The 17,587-nt window shown below is 44.5% G+C and overlaps 1 protein-coding gene across 25 annotated transcripts in view; it reads right to left on the bottom strand.

Moving 5' to 3' along the window:
- Positions 1-11,573: 11,573 nt before the first annotated feature.
- Positions 11,574-17,587, bottom strand: part of TPM1 (tropomyosin 1) — a 29,431-nt gene continuing 23,417 nt past the window's right edge. For 7 of the 25 annotated variants that reach the window (XM_004056298.5, XM_004056302.5, XM_004056299.5 and 4 more), the window contains one exon: positions 11,574-12,410. In XM_004056298.5, the coding sequence (XP_004056346.2) occupies positions 12,328-12,410 (83 nt within the window). In that variant the 3' untranslated portion in view covers positions 11,574-12,327. Of the gene's footprint in view, positions 13,623-14,300; positions 17,585-17,587 lie in introns of those variants that run through there. The other 18 variants (XM_055362523.2, XM_031002389.3, XM_055362524.2 and 15 more) reach the window with 3 other exon arrangements.

Genomic DNA, 17,587 nt, shown 5'->3' with positions numbered 1-17,587 from the left:
GAATGAACTGGTTTCTTTTTCTTGCCACCAACCACCGTGACACCTACAGTCCCTCTGAATAATGCCCATGTTACACACCACATCATATCTCAGAGCCCTGCTACTCAAAGTGTGGCCCACAGGCCAGCAGCACCGGCATCACCCAGAGCTGGCAAGAAACGCAGAGGCTGGAGTCAGCCCCCACCACAACAGAATCTGCATCTGGACAAGATCACTGGCGGGCTCCTGCGCTCATTAAAGTGTGGGGAGTGTCTCTCTACACCTTTCCTCACCCTCCCACACCGTTTCGCAGCAACAGGGGCCTGGGGAAGGGGCCTGTCTTCACGTGCATGAGTTGCTGAAACCGAGGGAGGCTCCGGGCTGGCCCTGCGTTTCCAGATGACCTCATTCCCCGAGGACTCCTCAGCTATAGGCTTCTCAGACGCACTCACCTGATGCATAGTGGATGGCTGACTGTAAAATAGGAAAAATTGGGCAATGATTTCAGAAAATGACATTTAAACAAACCTCTCTCCAGAGAAGCCCCTCCCCTTCCAAGGTGTGGGGCAATGGAGGCCGGAGACTCCCGACGTTGCTTCACAGGGTAAAGCTTCGCTACAAGTCCCTCAAGCTGAGATGGTGGTGGTTGTGGTTCCTTTTCCCTAGAGAAGGGACCTACTCTATCTTCTTTTTAGGCGGATCAGGAGTGAAGAAAGGGCATGAATAACTCTAATATTTATAGGTAATCTGCCTTGTAGCAGGCCTCAGACGTGTTTTACCTTTTATTCTTTTTTATTTATTTGTTTATTTACTTATTTAAATAGAAACAGGGTCTCATTCCATCACCCAGGCTGGAATGCAGTGGTGCAATCGTGGCTCACTGCAGCCTTGACCTCCTGGGCTCAGGCAATCCTCCCGCCTCAGCTTCCCAAGTAGCTGGCACTACAGGTACATGCCACCATGCCTGGTTATTTATTTATTTTTGTAGAGATGAGGTCTCACTACGTTGCCCAGGCTTGTCTTGAACTCCTGGGTTCAGTGATCTTCCTGCCTCGATCTCCCTGTGCTGGGATTATAGATGTGAGTCATCACACCTGGCCTTTTTTTTTCTTTTTCTTTTTTTTTTTTTTTTTTAGAGAGTTGCTGTGGGGGTCAGAGCAACTGTCACCCAGGCTGGAATGCAGTGGCGAGATCATAGCTCATTGTAGTCTCCAACTCCTGGGCTCAAGTGATCTTTCCACCTCAGGCTCCAAGTAGCTAGGACTACGGGGATGTACAACCACACCTGGCTAATTAAAACAAATTTTTTTTTTTTTTTTTTTTTGTAGAGACAGGGTCTTGCTTATGGCCCAGGCTAGTCTTGAACTCCTGGCCTCAAGCACTCCTCCCATGTCGGCCTTCCAAGTAGCTGGGATAGCTTTTGTTCTTTAACACAACTACAAGGCGCAGGCTCTTACAGAGGAGGAAACTGACATTCAGAGAGGCTGAGTAAACTGCAATTCAGAAAGGCTGAGTAACTTGCTTCAAATCCCGCAGTTTTTAACTGGGAAGAACTAAGGATTGAACTCGGGTTTTTCTCAGTGTTGCAGATTCACAAAAGTACCTGCAACATAGCACATGCAGTATAAAAGTGGTCTGCATGTCTTCATACGATCAATGGTGGTGGTGATGCTGATGGCTCTGAGTGTGGGGAAAGGTGGGGTGGTGGCCTTGGGAGAGTCAAGGACACAGACCAGGGGCTTGTGGAGGGCTCAGCTCTCTGTGGTGAGCTATGAGACCGACGAGATGTGCAGCTAGCATGAGACATCATCCTTTGCACCAAAGGGATTTGTAACTCAAGATAAAACATCACTAAACTATGAAACAAATGGAAATAAGACTACATACATTCAGATTTTTCCAATAATGACTTTGTCAATGCCTTTTCTTTTTTGAGACAGGGTCTCGCTCTGTTGCCCGCCCAGGTTGGAGTGCAGCGGTGTGATCACGGCTCACCGCAGCCTCGACTTCCTAGGTTCAATTGATCCTAGGCTCATTTCAGCCTCCAAAGTAGCTGGGACCACAGGCGTGTGCCACCACACCCAGCTAATTTTTTATATTTTTTTTGTAGAGATGGGGTTTTGCCATGTTGCCCAGGCTGATGTTAAACTCCTTGGCTCAAGTGATCCTCCTGCCTCGGCCTCCCTAAGTGCTGGGATTACAGGCATGAGCCACTATACTTAGCCAATGCCTTTTTTTGAAATATAAAATAACAAAATTCTGTCGCTGTGTCTCATTCTTTTGGGTGCCATGCTTTTGTCTATGCATGCAGTACAAACCCTCGTAGGATAATCCAGCTCTAATGAGTGGGGAGCTGACCTCCTGCTTCCTTTTAATCCTAGATCTGAGGCCAAGGGATGTTTGCTCAGCTAGTGGAGGTGGCAGTGACTCCTCCACCTGGAGCAGCAATGGTGTGCACCATTGTTAGGGAGGCGAGTAGGCTAAAAACTCACATAGTCACTTCTCTAAGGTTAATTTCTGGAGTGCCCGCTATCCTCATTCCTGGGCTCTCAGTCAAGAATGTAATTGAAGCCCCAGGACAATGGAGTGTGAAAGGAAAGATGTTCCCTGGTGTCAGATGCCCTGGCCAGCCAGAACCAAAAGCATGGAGTAGATGCTTGGCTTTTATTCCTGGTGTTGGCTGGGTCCCCGTGTCCTGCCCTATTCCTGAAATCCTCTTTAGGCAAAAGGCAAAGCTAACTAGGAAGCTCCAGCTTGGGCCTCCTCTGGCATCGCCAGGACCAGCTGTGACAGAGCAGCTTGCTTCCTCCTGCCAACCCCCTTGTTTAAAGGTTAAACATACAAAGGCAGGAGCCGCAAGCCCAACAGAGGGTACCGCAAAGCAGCCCCTCAGATGCTAACGATTTCACCAGACGACCAGGATATTATTATTGTCTGAACTCAACTTCTAAGTGCCCTAGGAAACCTTCTGGTGGCTGAGAGTACGATCAACAAGGAGGTGAGCTAGGTTTTCACAGTGTCATTGAGAAGTCCGCAGGAAACCTAACCCCAGTGGCAAACCCCAGTGTGCCCTGGGGAGACACAGGACCTGGGCACCTCTTCTGGATGCCACTGGGCAGGCACTTCCTGGAGAGCTGATGAGGGTCAGTCATTGGGGTCTACTCGAGGCCCCTCCTCCCACACTGGAGAGGGGCTGTTCTTACTGCTCACCAATGCCGGACTTTAGTCCTGACGGGCAGTGAAGTGTGCTTCTGTCAGATTTCAGGGGAAGATCCAGCTGGGCTATCAGGCTAACTCGCCACTGGCCCTGACCCATCCCGATGAATCATCCTGGTGAAATGAACATCAGAGGCAGCCTTGAAGGAGAAAATGACAGCACACTAGGGCAGCCTGATAGGTGAGTAGGGAAGAGGTGAGGGGCGGCCTTGTCTTTGAATCCTGGGGAGTGTGACTTCTAAGGGCTGATTGCCGGGATCTAAGACTATTTAAAGAACAGGGCAATAGAAGTTGTCTATCGCTGAGAGTTTGCTATGCCAGGCACCATACTACAACTTTTCACGCAGTATCTTAGTTATTCATGCCCTGAACGTTATGATGTTGGGTACTATTATTATTATCCCCATTTTGCAGATGGGGAAATAATCGCAGAGAAGTTGAGCAGCTTTACTTTAAGTCACACAACCAGTACGTGGCAGAGGTGGCTGTTAAATTCTGGTCTAATTTCGAAGGCTGGGATTGTACATACTATCTAGGCTGCCTCTTTAGCAGGGCAGTTATGTTTTCTATATGGCTGCTTCCTTCTTCTGTCACTGTTCATCATCCAGTAATTAAGGGTCTTCCCAGAACTGAGGCCCGAGGCAGTGCCTCTAAGCCCACACACCCATCATTCACTTTTATCAACTCTAGGTCTAGACAAGGGGTACAAGAAAGAGCCGGGTGGCTGCGGTGAAGGCATGTCTTAAAGCTCAAGTTTGTGTGTTTTTGTTGGGGGAGCAGCACAGATGAGGGAGCGGGAAAGGGATAACGTGTGGAACTAGATTTCTTTTCTTTTTTTCTTTTTTTTTTTGAGGTGGAGTTTCGCTCTTGTTGCCCAGGCTGGAGTGCAGTGTCTCAATCTCGGCTCACCGCAACCTCTGCCTCCCGGGTTCAAGCGATTCTCCTGCCTCAGCCTCCTGATTAGCTAGGATTACAGGCATGTGCCACCACGCCCAGCTAATTTTGTATTTTTAGTAGAGAAGGGGTTTCTCCATGTTGGTCAGGCCGACAGGCCAACCTCAGGTGATCCACCTGCCTTGGCCTCCCAAAGTGCTGGGATTACAGGCATGAGCCACCGCACCCGACTGAAACTAGATTTCTTAAAGGCTTTACCACACCAGTTTGGGAAAAGTTGTTTTGCTTCTCTTTTAAGAACCTGAGGCCTGGAAATCAAAAAAGGGCTATCCAGGCTGGAGTCCAGGCCGGAGCAGGAATCACTACATAGTTAAGAAACAACTTAACACTATATTTAGGGTATGTCTGTGCTTAAATGAAATAGTTTTTGTTTTGAGTGTATGTTTTCATTTCTTACATGTCAGAAAATATCCGTATTACAAAAAAATCTCCCATCAGTCCTAGTTGTGAGAGCAAAAAATTAGAAAAACCCAGTGATCAAAAATAGGAGAACAAATTATGGCACATTAACCAGAAGACTAGGTGAAGCAACACAGGAAGATGTTTACGCAAAATTTTTTGAATAAAAACCAAAATTTTGAATAAAAAGCCTTCCATAAACACACAGGCAAAACATATGGAAAATAAGTTTTTTTTTTCCAATGGTGACCTTTTTTTCCTTCATAGTTTTTCTCTATTGTTTTTATAATGCTTTGTGACAAATAAAAAATGTACACAATTATATGATGGCATGTACCTTATGCGTACATTTTGCTTATTTCTCTTGCAACCCTGTATCCAAATGTGCCAAATAGCTTTTCATTTGAACTTGCAAATTGCTGCATGAAATTTAAATATTCCTTTAAATACACAACCCACATCAATTGCTGTTATACAAATTGGAATGAATTCTTCAGGTTCAAGTAGTTTTTATCCAAATTTAATTATCCATGTTTATCAGTAATACTTTATGTTTCTTGGGTAGGAACCAAAACAAGGAGAGCAAAAGGGGAGCTCCCAGCCCCCAGCAGTTTACATTAAAACAGCACTGAAACCCCATTCTCTCTCGCCCACTGCCCCACTACTCCTCTTTCTTGGAAGGCTGGAAAATGGGTTATCTGGAGACACCCAGGGCTTCTAGCCCATTAGGATTAGGGAGGCTCTGAACCTGGCTGAGGCTTCTGAAGTCTGGCAGCCTGAGCAGATCAGGTCGCTGTCTGCACTAGCGACTATAGCAATCAGCCTGGGGAGGCTTCACATGGGAGAAGTGAATGTTAGCGGCAATCCTCATCCATTTGCTTTACCAGAAACCAAAGGCTCCTTCAGACCTCCCTGGTGGAGTAGGAAGCTGACTTTATAGGCTCTAAGAATATATGTGTGCATTCATTTATGCTCTTTCCTTTAAAGCTTAACAGATGCTCTAGGATTAAAGCAAAGGTATGGTAAGACCAAAAGTTTAAAAACAAAAAACAAACAAACGAACAGAACACAACTACATGGCCTACAGCAAGGAATGAGAGGTGGGTAAGAGGGGAGGATTTTAAAATGAGAATTTGGTAGAAAAAAGCTACAATAATGAACAAAAAATTTCGTAGCCAGAGTAAGTAGTAAAACCAAAGCATTTTTAAACTAGCAGAGCTCTTGTTTCTAAGATTTGAGAGGCAGGGGTGAGTGGTGATTTGCCTGTGGCTGGAGTACCCCTGAGAAAATTATAGAGCATGCCCAGGAGAGCCTTTTCTACTGGTTTTAGATGGTTAGAAATCTACCAGGAAGGGAGCATGACATCTGTTTCCATGTAGTCTTGTATCATTTACTGTCTATTTGCCATGTAATCATATCCTGTTTTATTATTTTTTAGTGCATTTGTGCATATATTCAGTTGCTTCCATAGACTCCTTGAGGGCAAGACGTCTATTATACTTTGTCTGTATTGTCCTACAACACCCAGCCTTGAAAACAGAACAGGATTTGCCATCATGATGTTTGCTGGCTTCTCAGCCCCCAGCCCCACAGAGCATCCGCCAAGAGGAGCTGACTCTTCTACTCCTCCGGCCCATCCGAGCCCAAAATACAGTCCCCAAAATACTGTAAAACATTCTTAAATGGAAATACAATTTGTCTTGTAGGCAAAATTATGAATCTTAACTTTCATAATTTTAGTTACTAGAAGACAATATGGAAGCTCTGTGTCTGAGAGAAAGTGAGCAGGACAAGAGATTAGAGTAACAAAAAATTGTAGCCAGAAGGGAAGAACGAAAGCCAGAAAAAGGAGGCATGGCGGATAGGAAGTTTTCAAGCAGAGGGTTAACAACTGAAGAGAGGTGAACAGTTTGGCCAGGATTTGAGCCTAGCAACTCTTTGTTGAGGCACATTTTCTTGACATTCCTATTCTTAGGCAAATTATTCTGCCTTTGCTCTTTTTAATTTCTCCGGAAGGTGCTAGGCAGAGAGTCCCGGAGTGTTCTGGAAAGGAGTGCTTTGTGTGAAGATAGCAGGAAAACCAATCATGGGAATGACAGGCTTCGAGCTGAGTAACCCAGGGGTTAATCACTTCCCGCTGGCTCAGGCTTCTGAGACGCAGGTATGCTTTGGCCATTCCTAGGAAGCCAGCATCCCCTTCAAAAACAAAAGCCCCTACTGCCTGGGTGTGGGTTCCCATTTCTAATATTTACATCACTGGGCTTTGGGCAACTATACTTAATCCTTTTGGGAACAGTGACGGGGCTCACTTCAGATAAAGGCGTCCTTGACCACAGCATGATTCAAGCAGTTCCTTGGCAAGTGTTTCATTGTGAAGTGTGGTTTTCATAGAGGAAGTGGACTTTGGGGTGAGGTGGGGGAGTGAAGGTGCAGGATGTGGGCAGCCCATCGAATCCCAGCTCACCAGAAGGCCGAAGGGCTATATTATACCAGTACAGGCATCTGGGAGTTTAACACTGGAGTCATGAGTCTAACCAAGAGTTCCACTGGAAAGGCAGCATTCCAAATCCTTTCTGAGTGTCTCTGGAGTTGAAAACAGACCAGGACTTACCATCATGATGTGTGCTGTCCCCTCTGACCCCATCCCCATGCAGCATCCGCCAAGAGGAGCCGACTCTTCTGCCCCTCCGGCCCCTCTGTGCCCAGCCGGCCCCTCGGGAGACACAACAACTGCTTCCCTGCCACAGACAAAGCATTTTTCACCTTCCCGGTCATTAGCTTCCCTCTGGAGACAGTGGATTCCACGGCTCCACAGGATCTGCCTCGTGGCTCCTCTAGAATAAATAAGGGCTGAACTGCCTTCATTTACATCCAATGCCAGGCCTAAGAGCAGTGTTCTGTTCGCTTCCATGAAGCAACAAATCCAAATGCAGTTTGAGGATGGAGTAACAGAAACTTACAAAAGAGCCAGCCTTTAGCTTCCATGTGAGATTTGAATCTACTACTTTGAAACATTCTTTGCCTCCTGTGCACAGGTGATTAACAACTCAAAAACAAACTTCGAAACTGTGACTTGAGCTTTCTTTCTGGGCCACTTGTGGGGTACCATGGCCTTGCAGTGAATATCCTCCCGGGCAGTGGTACTGGGGATTTTCATTTCAAAAGGAAAAAGTTACTTTCAGTTTCCCTAAGGACCTAATGCAGGTGAAAAAAAAGGACTGGGGCTAAGGAACAGAAGAGGGACTCTACACACATTGCCCCATTCGGTTCTCAGCCCTGAGGAAGTGAGTGGGCACGTGGAGAGGGGCAGTGAAACCACCTCCTTCAGGGATGGAGAAATCAACGCCCAGATGGCAACATTAACCTGGGCCGGTCTGTGAGCAGGGAGCGGATGCAAAACCAGTGCCTCTGGTTTCCAGGCCCCACGCTGCACTGCCCGCCTTGACGGGGGCTGGATGACTCTGAGCAAACCACTAAATCTTTCTAGGTCTCGTTTTTCTCTGTCCTCGATGATCTTAAGGCTCCTTCCAGTTCTGAATCAGCATTTTCAGTTTAGGGCAACAGCCTTGGCAGGCCCTGATATGGCCTTGACTCGACCCTTGGTTCTCCATGGCTTTGGTAACAAATGGAAAGAAAACTCTCACAGGCAGCAGAAAGCAGCCTTTTCCTCAGGGTTGATGCCCATTTGTCAAAAATTTGGCAAAAGTTACATTCATATTAGTGAACTCTCAACATAGTTTCATTCATTGTTTGACACACAAAATTTATGACATCTGTTGGAGGAATGTAGCTCTGAAAACCCTCAATGTCAAAAAGTATATATAATGGAAGGAACACTTCTTGTACTGCCCAACATTTCTATTTTCTTTTCAAACCTTTGTCTCCAATTCTGGAAATGATGGCTCCCTGAACGCCCTAGTGCTTTTTGTTTTGATTGGGAGAATTCGGATTTTTTTTCCCCCTGTGTATATATCTGACTGTAGATTAAAAAAAAAAAACAGCTACAAATAGTGTTGACAAGTTGAAAAAATGGTTAACACACATTCAAATACTTGAGTAAAACAGATATCTATATCTATATAATTTTTTTTTCCCGGAGAAAAAAGAAATCAGGCCCAAAGTATTGAACTCTGGAGGATACAAACCAGCATATGCAAAAATTAGATTTTGTTTCTGTTAACGACATCTCTAGGAACAATAAGGAGGGGAATTGTTCTTTTCAATGTCAGTCTCAAAAAGTTCTGAATGTATCCACAAAGCGCTTTTCTTTTTTCTCTTAAGAACTGATTGTAGGCCGGCACAGTGGCTCATGCCTGTAATCCCAGCACTTTGGGAGGCCGAGGTGGGCAGATCACTTGAGGTCAGGAGCTCAAGATCAGCCTGGGCAACATGGTGAAACCTCGTCTCTACTTTTTAGAGTACTTTCTTACTCTATTTTTATACAAAAATTAGCCAGGCGTGGTGGCATGCACCTGTAATCCCAGCTACTCGGGAGGCTGAGGCATGAGAATTGCTTGAACCCAGAAGGTGGAGGTTTCAGTGAGCTGAGATCATGCCACTGCACTCCAGCCTGGGCAACAGAGTGAGACTCTGTCTCAAAAAAAACCCAAAAAAGCAAAAACAACAACAACAACGACAACAAAACAAACCGTAGAACTCTCATCATTATTTTTTGAAGATGCTTATGTTTTTACCTGTGTCCTTTCTCTGTGGAGTTCCACAATGTTATACTCTGAACAGGGCAACTGTTCAGCTGTTCATTCTGAAATCTGGGCCTGCTAAGTTTCAGCAATGGAATTTAGAACATGAATCTTGAATTCTCTCTCTACACCTCATGGTTCTCTAAATGGTGACCATCTCAGCTTCCAGCCTTGGCCTTTCCATATTCAAGAGTCCTAATCTCTGTACCTTGACCTCACAGAGTGGCATGTTCAGAGGTTATCACACCCAGTCATACCCCAGGCGTGTACCATGTAGAGACAGAGCTGTTCTCCTTTTTTATATTAATCTGAAAGATTAGGTAATCATTCTTCGAATTGGCATGATGCTTCATAATTAACTGATCTTGTCTGATCCCTGGAACTCAGAGGGGAAGTCAGATGTTAAACCACTCCCACACGGTCATGTCAGCTGCTAAATGGTTGACTCCACCTCCATCTTCCCAGCCTCCTCCTCTCCTAATTATACCTGCGGCTTCATCTGTTTTCATCTATTATCTAGAAACTGTTTTTCTTCTGCTGTAAAGCGTTTGAAACAAGGGGAAGGAGATTCCAGACAGGGCTCAGGAGTCACACGGGGCCAGAGTTTGAAGCCCAACCCCACTACTTGGGAGCTACTGAACTGAGTATCTGAGCCTCAGTGACGTGAAGCTTAAGTGAAATAACCCTTGTGAGTACAAGTTCTCACAAGATCCCATTTAGCACACATAAATGGGATCCGAAAGTGTTAAAAACCATCATCATAATTTGGGGTAAGTTAGTCCCCTCTTAGCTTCACAAGGATGGGTACTATCTTCTGTGGTGGTCTTTGGAGCACAAATGGCAAGTTGAGGACCACAGCAGTTAACTTTTTTTTTGAGATGGAGCCTCATTCTGTCATCCAGGCTGGAGTGCAGTTGTGTGATCTTGGCTTACCGCAACCTCCACCTCCCGGGTTCAAGCAATTCTCCTGCCTCAGCTTCCTGAGTAGCTGGGATTATAAGTGCACACCACCATGCCTGGCTGATTTTTGTAACTTTAGTAAAGACGGGGTTTTGCTGTGTTGGCCACGCTGGTCTCATTCAAACTCCTGACCTCAAGTGATCCACCTGCCTTAGCCTCCCAAAGTGCTGGGATTACAGGCGTGAGCCACCATGCCTGGCCGAGCGGTTAACTTATGGAACAAGCCATAGGCGCCTGGTACTGTGCCGTGTACTTGAAGTGGTTATAGATTAGACTCCCACAGTTATAAACTATGAGCTAGGTGCTAATCTCATCTCCATTTTAAAGATGGAGCAGCTCAGATTTAGGGACTTGACAGGTTAGGCAGTCTCATAAAGGTGGAGTCTGGATTTGAAGCCAGATCTGGCTCTCCAAGTGAAAGAGGACCAGGTTTAGGAAAGGCTTCCATGACTAGAGTGATGCAGAGACGGTTTTTTCCTAGCTGAGGATTGGCAGAGGTGAGGCTAGGGGTCCTGAAACTGTAGGAAGGTTGAGACCCGTGCATTTATTTGCCGTGAGCAAGGGGACAGCTTTTTGGAAGGAGACCTAAAACCAGGCTCCGGGACCCTGCTTGGATTCTTTGCCTTACAGCCTTTGTCTTTCTGTAGAGAAGAGATTCCTGATTAAGAGACATGGAAGTACAGTTACAGAGATATTTAATACTTCTGAATGAAAATATATCTGCATCCAAATGAGTTTTCATTTATTTCCATTCTGTTTGCTTTTGGTGAGAACATCCTTTTTTCTCCGTGCAGCACAGCTGAAGCCAGTATTGTTTGTAATCTATTTTTGTTTGCTTAGAGTCTTCAAGAGCTAGGGAAATGACTGATGACATTTTTAGTTTCCAAGTCTGAGAAAATGGAGACGTATTGGAATTGAGAACTCATGAGTTGGGAAGCAGAAAGTCATAAAGACTCGCTAAAGCAGTAGTTTGAGTCAAATCATATCGCTGGGGGACAACAGCAGATTTGGCACATTAACCATCATTTGTTCTTGTGTGGCTATGCCACTGCTACAGGCTTAGCTAGTATGTCAGGAAGAAAAATCCCCAAACCAGTAAAGCCACTGCCAAAGTCCTACATGTATGTGCAGGCATACACCAATAACATTGAAAACAACATTTGGAAAGGGTCTCTCCTGCTTGGTTATAACTTTAACAGACCAAAATAATGCTGCCTTTAGTGTTTCTGAGAAGGTAACACATGAAACCCAGTTTCCCCTGGACTGTGGGATATTGTTTTGAGAACCTATTTGTGGGGGAAGGCAGGTCAGTCGCACGATCAAAAGTTCACAAATTAAGAACATACAAATGACAGGACCACCAAATTTAGAAAATGTCCTACAATGTGCATTTTATTCCATATCATTATACAATGTTTACATATAGTTAAAACTCTCAGGAAAACGTCCTTTACCAGTTGTATGTGGTGTCTAAATCTTTCACTTTAACATGAAGGACTGAAAAGAGTGGAAATCCACACTGATTGTTATCCTACAGATTGTCATGAGCTGCACGTGTGCCAATCAGAAAGGAATGGAAGTCTCGGAAGAGCAGCGTGGCTTACAGACCCTTGGCTTTAGTGAATTCAGGCATGCGGGATCCATAGTCTCATCTTGTAGTAAAACTCAAGACAAAATAAATTAGTGTTGGACAGAGTTCTACATTGTACAATGTTGAACAAAAGACCACAGGGGGACCTTTTGTTTAAAGTAGCACCAATCCACACCTGATTGTGTTTCCAACATTCACCTTCCTGTTGACTCTATCATTGGCACTTTGAATGGAACTTCTTCTGCTTTAGTGCGGATTCCTACACTGACTAAGCACACTGTGTTGCTAAACTCTCTACAAAGTGTGGCAGCATCAACCCGGGAAATGGCACATTTAAACCAGGATCGCCCTGACATGGGCTTGCCTTTTTGTAAGTGTTTTCCCCACCCCCTGACCTAGCTGGTATCTTGTGGATGTTTCTGTGACAGTGGTAGAAGTAAATAAATTGCATTTAAGGGGTAAGCAGGTGTTTAAAAACAAAACAAAACAAAACAAAATGAAAGAATGTGGTCGCAGCTAAGGAGGTTTTCACATGTTGTTTAACTCCAGTAAAGTCTGATCCAGCATCTGATGCATACTAAGGTTTTCTTCTTTGGCATGAGCCACTTTCTCTGTGGTGAGATTAGAAAATTAAGTCATGAATAGCTGTGCTTTGGACACAATGGTGGTTTGTACATTTAGGCAGGCAAACATCAATCACAAACACAGGATGAGATGATTAGAACTAGGCATGCTTGTAAGACATTACTCATTTCTAGACAAGAACCTAAGACGGAGGGGAGGGCATCTTTGACTCAAAGGAGCCATGGCACGGATTCTCACAGAGCAGTCAGGTGCACCTCCACCAACAATTCACTGAGGATAAAATGCACGTGGGGTTTGGTGAAGGTTCACTGACGGTGTGCCGTGGGAATAGGGAGAGGTAAAAACCAAATACAGCTGCAGCACTGTTATACAAACTGAAGAAGTTACGAACAGCAGACATTTCCGAGGTACAGGCAGTTAAAAGTCTGGGAGTTGTGCGGTAACACAAACTCACAAAAGCAAAGATGACATAAATAGGTTTTCTGAGAACTTTTAAAATGATTTATTTCTGTTGCTCATAAAAAATTGTCAACATGTTTCATGCACACTTCATTAGGACATTCTCTTAATATTTTTATAGTGTTCTATTTATTAGCATGACATTCTCCCCAGACTCCAACAGCACCATTAGACTGAGTAAAGCATACCTTTCAGACAACCAGGGGCTTCTGGCATGAGTTCCTGTTTTCAAAAGCTATTTTGCCCAAGCATAGGTACATTTAATCATATTTCAAACACTATACCAGATATTTAGAAGTTAGGAATATGAGTGTCTGATAGGAATATATATACACACACACACACATATATATATATACATACTTAAAGTAGGACTCATGGCTGTCAGGAAATAGAAAACATTTTCTGGGGGGGCTCCTCATTATTTATCAGTTCAAACAAGAGGACCTGCTATTTCAAGGAGCAGTGCTGAATTGATATAAGTATTCTACCATAAAAGCTGTTTTGTGATTAAAGAGAACGTAATTATTCCAGCCATATAGAGAAACAAGCAGGCAAGGCCAGCCTTTCAGCCAATTCCTTGTATTTGCATTTCTGCAGAAAGCAACTGTTTTCAACTCTATTAGTTGAAGGTAGGACAGTCTTAGATTTTCTGCACATGGGCTCCACGCCTAGAATTCAGCCCAAGTTTTTTCACTCTTAAGTTTAATCCTCATTCAGGGCCAGCTTTAGTTCATTAGTGAGGCGGCGATTTTGCTCAAGTTGCTGGTAGAGTTGATCTGTACAGGTCAGCAAGCAGGTTAGCAGAAAAGAGGCAGAAGGAAGAGAGGTTAGCAGACTCGGTGAGAGGCAGTTAATAGAGAACACAAAGAGACCTCAAGCAGGACAGCAACTGGTCACTTGCTGAGTAGTTTACTCTTACCCCATAGTCACCTGTCCTGTATCCAGGAAGGGTAGACCCAAAAGCTTGGTAGGCTTAGGAAGTGTCAGAATTTCTCTCTTGGTGAGGAAAGGAGGGGAGGAGGAGCAACAGGATAAGAGGAGGAAGAAGAGTGAATGTTCTTCTTATACCTCACTAAACCACTTTGTGAGCTGAGCCATACATGGTTTCTGGCAATAGATTTGGGAATGCAGGCCTGGCTGGAGGTGAGCCCAGCGTGACATCCACCCCTTGCTAGGGCTCAGTGTTGAACTTACGTGAAACATCAACCTGCCCAGTGCTGCCCACCTCTTCCAGAACCCCTTTCCTCTCCGTTCACAGGGCAGGCTTTCCCCTCAGGTAGGACCAACTGGGGGTTACTGCTTTTGCTGCACTGACATTTTTTGAAATTTGGAATTAAGTCCCTGTCCTTCCCCCAGTCACCACGATACAGGGTACACATTCTGACTCCCGTCTAGCTTTGATAGTGTTATCCATTCAAACAGCAAAAGAACAAGCACTTGTCACCACTCAACACTGATTTAGAATTTATCTGCTTGCTTTTTTTTTTTTTTGAGACTGAGTCTCACTCTGCCCCCCAGCGTGGAGTGCAGTGGCGCGATCTCGGCTCACTGCAAGCTCCACCTCCCGGGTTCATGCCAATCTCCTGCCTCAGCCTCCCTAGTAGCTGGGACTACAGGCGCCCGCCACCACGCCTGGCTAATTTTTTTGTATTTTTTTAGTAGAGATGGGGTTTCATCGTGTTAGCCAGGATGGTCTCAATCTCCTGACCTTGTGGTCCGCCCGCCTCAGCCTCCCAAAGTGCTGGGATTACAGGCATGAGCCACCGCGCCCAGCCCTATCTGCTTACTTCTTGAAGAGGATGGCATTCATGTGTGGTGCTAATGGATGTGTATAAAATGAACGAAACTTGCAACACCTACATGAAGACCAGCGTGATATACATTTTACACACTGACACGTGATCTGCTCACGGGGGAAAACAAGTGCAGGAGTCAGTCTGTATCTGATGATCCAGGGGACATCCAAGCTATGACAAGCAAGAGCCCGGTATGCACTGGGAACAGCTGGAGGATGCACGGTGGCTTTGAATGCTGGTGACAACTTGGACCTAAAAATACTTCATGATCTTGAAAAGCTAACAGACCTACCCCTAGGGAAAATGTGCCTGCAGCCCCCAGGTCTGTCAGGAGACTGAGCAGTTCTCACATTAACATTCTCTCATAAATGGTAGGACATGGGAGGATGCTATGCTTGTTATGTTTTCTTGCTTGGAATATCTGCTGCTCTGTCTTCTTTGCTCATCCACATTTTTTGAATATGCCAAACACCAGTCAAATGTCTGCTACCTCCTCCAGGGAGCTCCCAGTCAGAATGGTTCTCTCTTCCTTGTTGCCTCCAAATACACATGCCTATTAGTTCGGACTCGCTTCACTCCTCTACCTCCCCACCAGATGGCCAGCTTATCGAGGACAAAGAGCCTTTCCAGCCCATCTCTACCACACCCCCACTGCTTCCCACGGTGTTTTGCACGTGACATATGCTTGGGGGTTCCAAGACATAAATCCCATTACTACATTCACACTATGGACATAGGAAGTGTCACCATGGGTGGGGAGCTTGTCTCAGTTTGCTGAGCCCAAATGTTTGGCCAGGCTAGAATGGAAGAACTTTGGAGAAAATCTGGAGAATCCAGAGGGTCAGTATGAATTCAGCAGGAAGGACAGTGGTCCCTCCGACAGCCTCCTCTGGATCTGCTCTGCTTCAGCTGCTGTGGAGCTGGTGTGCATGGGTGGCCCAAAGGCAGGGACAAGACATGCTCATATCCTTGGAAATGTTTTCCCTTCCGGTTCTATGGAGACTCCCAGCTGTCTGAAACTTCAAGTGCCCAAACTCAGTGATGCTTTTGGTTTGGCCCACCAGAGCAGCTGTAGCTATGGCCTGGCCCTTTGAACCAGAAGCCTGGTTCAAATCAACAGTTGAACAAGAAATCAACAATTTCTTGATAAACTTGAGTTTATCAAGTTTTCCTCTTGCACATGCATACCTTGGGCTACTCCTGACCTGCCCTCCCAGTCCATTAGTGCCCCACTTCCCCTTGTAGAGTGTACTTATAGAAAGTGAGAAAGTCTCTGGAAGGATTTCCAAAACACAGATGTGCCTCCAGAATTACATGAACATCTGCTCAGCAGAACTTTCAGACTTGGCATTTTGTCTACATCGGGAAGCAGGATTTACTCAGAGAAGGGTACACTTCTCTTATTCTGAATTTAAAAAAGAATGAGGAAGGCCCAAGTCAGAAGCAGGCCCAAGGAGCCTTAAGAAAAGAAAAACATGAAATCATGGAAGTCTTTATAAACTCAAGGGAGAGACATTGTCCAGATTCTAAAAGTCCACCATACTACGACTAAAATACTTTAATTCACAGCTTTCTTTAAAAAAAAGTATTTCCTCTATGCTTCGAAGTCTCTTTAGAGTAAGAATGACACTATCTTCTGAGTTTGTCCAAATTTATTTGAGTATGGTGGTATATCAGCCCTCTCGGGCTGAAAAAACTATATACAAAACATGCAGATCATCCATGTTAAAAAAAAAAACAGGAGAAATATATAGCTAGACTGTTGAGGAAGGAGAAATGTTGGGAATTATAACACTAAAGTCCATATTAGTTAAAGTTCTATTTTTTGCACTGTATTTTTTTAAAAAATCACTTAATTGCTGTTTGTGAAAGAAAACAGAAGCCCAAATGAAATACAATTGTCTTCTGAACAATTTCCACCAACTATCTTTTTGGGAAAAAAAAAAAAGAAACTTTCATTGCTATATTTTAAAAATGTCCACAAATGAAAACACAGCCATTGAACACAAAGATTATGTACAATCCCTCCCAAAGAGTATGTGCTAAAAAGCACAAATCACAACTAAACAGAGTAATCATATTTAGAAAACCTAAGATGTCATTTTCATGATCAAAATAAAGGTGGCTGAGTCATGAACATACTTCAAAAAAGCTTGAACTTTTCTTTGTGCTATAAAAGGATGATCGACAATAACCAAAACTTACATTGTTTGAATCCAAGTTCTTTTTCACCCTTCTCAATGTATAACTTCCTAGTAATATGGGACAGCTACAGAACCATTCATCATGAGCCTTTCATTAGTTAGCCAGGTCCTCCCAAGTAAGGCCACCGAAATAATCAACACAGAGGGGTCACTACATCCCGAGCTAAACGTCCAGCAAAGGAAGACACTGATCAAGCCAGACCTTTCAACTCTCAACAAGCAATGTCCCCTGTGTGACCCAGACTGCAAAGCAGAGCCATCACAATTCCCCCAAACCCCCCCCAGATGTCCAGACCTCATTCTAACCTTTGAAAATCAGAACTCTGAGAGGGAATGCAGGCCTTGGTATTTTTTTGAAGTTCAACAAGGAACTACTGCTTTAGAAACTCCTGATATAATTCTGTATAGTGTTCAGAATTTAAAAAGAAAAAGCAGCAGCCAAACACTAACCCTCATATGTGGGAAGCAGCTTTGTAGTTTTATTCAATGTTGAAACTAAAATGTCAATAAATAAGAAGTAAAAAGAATAGCAAACAGAAATAGCTTACACAGTGTTTATTTGACACTGAAACGAAGAGCTTCTGTACAATAGAAAGCACAGTGTGTGCCTGGCTCTAAGGCAGGATGCTAAGAGAGAGAACCAGGGTCAGCTGGAGAACAGACAAATGCAGAGCTCAGAGAGGTGGGACATCCAGCTCGACGAGGGAGTCTTGGGAGAAGTGAAGCAAAGAAACTTATCTG

The sequence above is a fragment of the Gorilla gorilla genome, chromosome 16, assembly GCF_029281585.2.
Source record: "Gorilla gorilla gorilla isolate KB3781 chromosome 16, NHGRI_mGorGor1-v2.1_pri, whole genome shotgun sequence".
NCBI classification, from domain to species: domain Eukaryota; kingdom Metazoa; phylum Chordata; class Mammalia; order Primates; family Hominidae; genus Gorilla; species Gorilla gorilla.
This window is presented reverse-complemented; position numbering and strand designations above follow the sequence as displayed.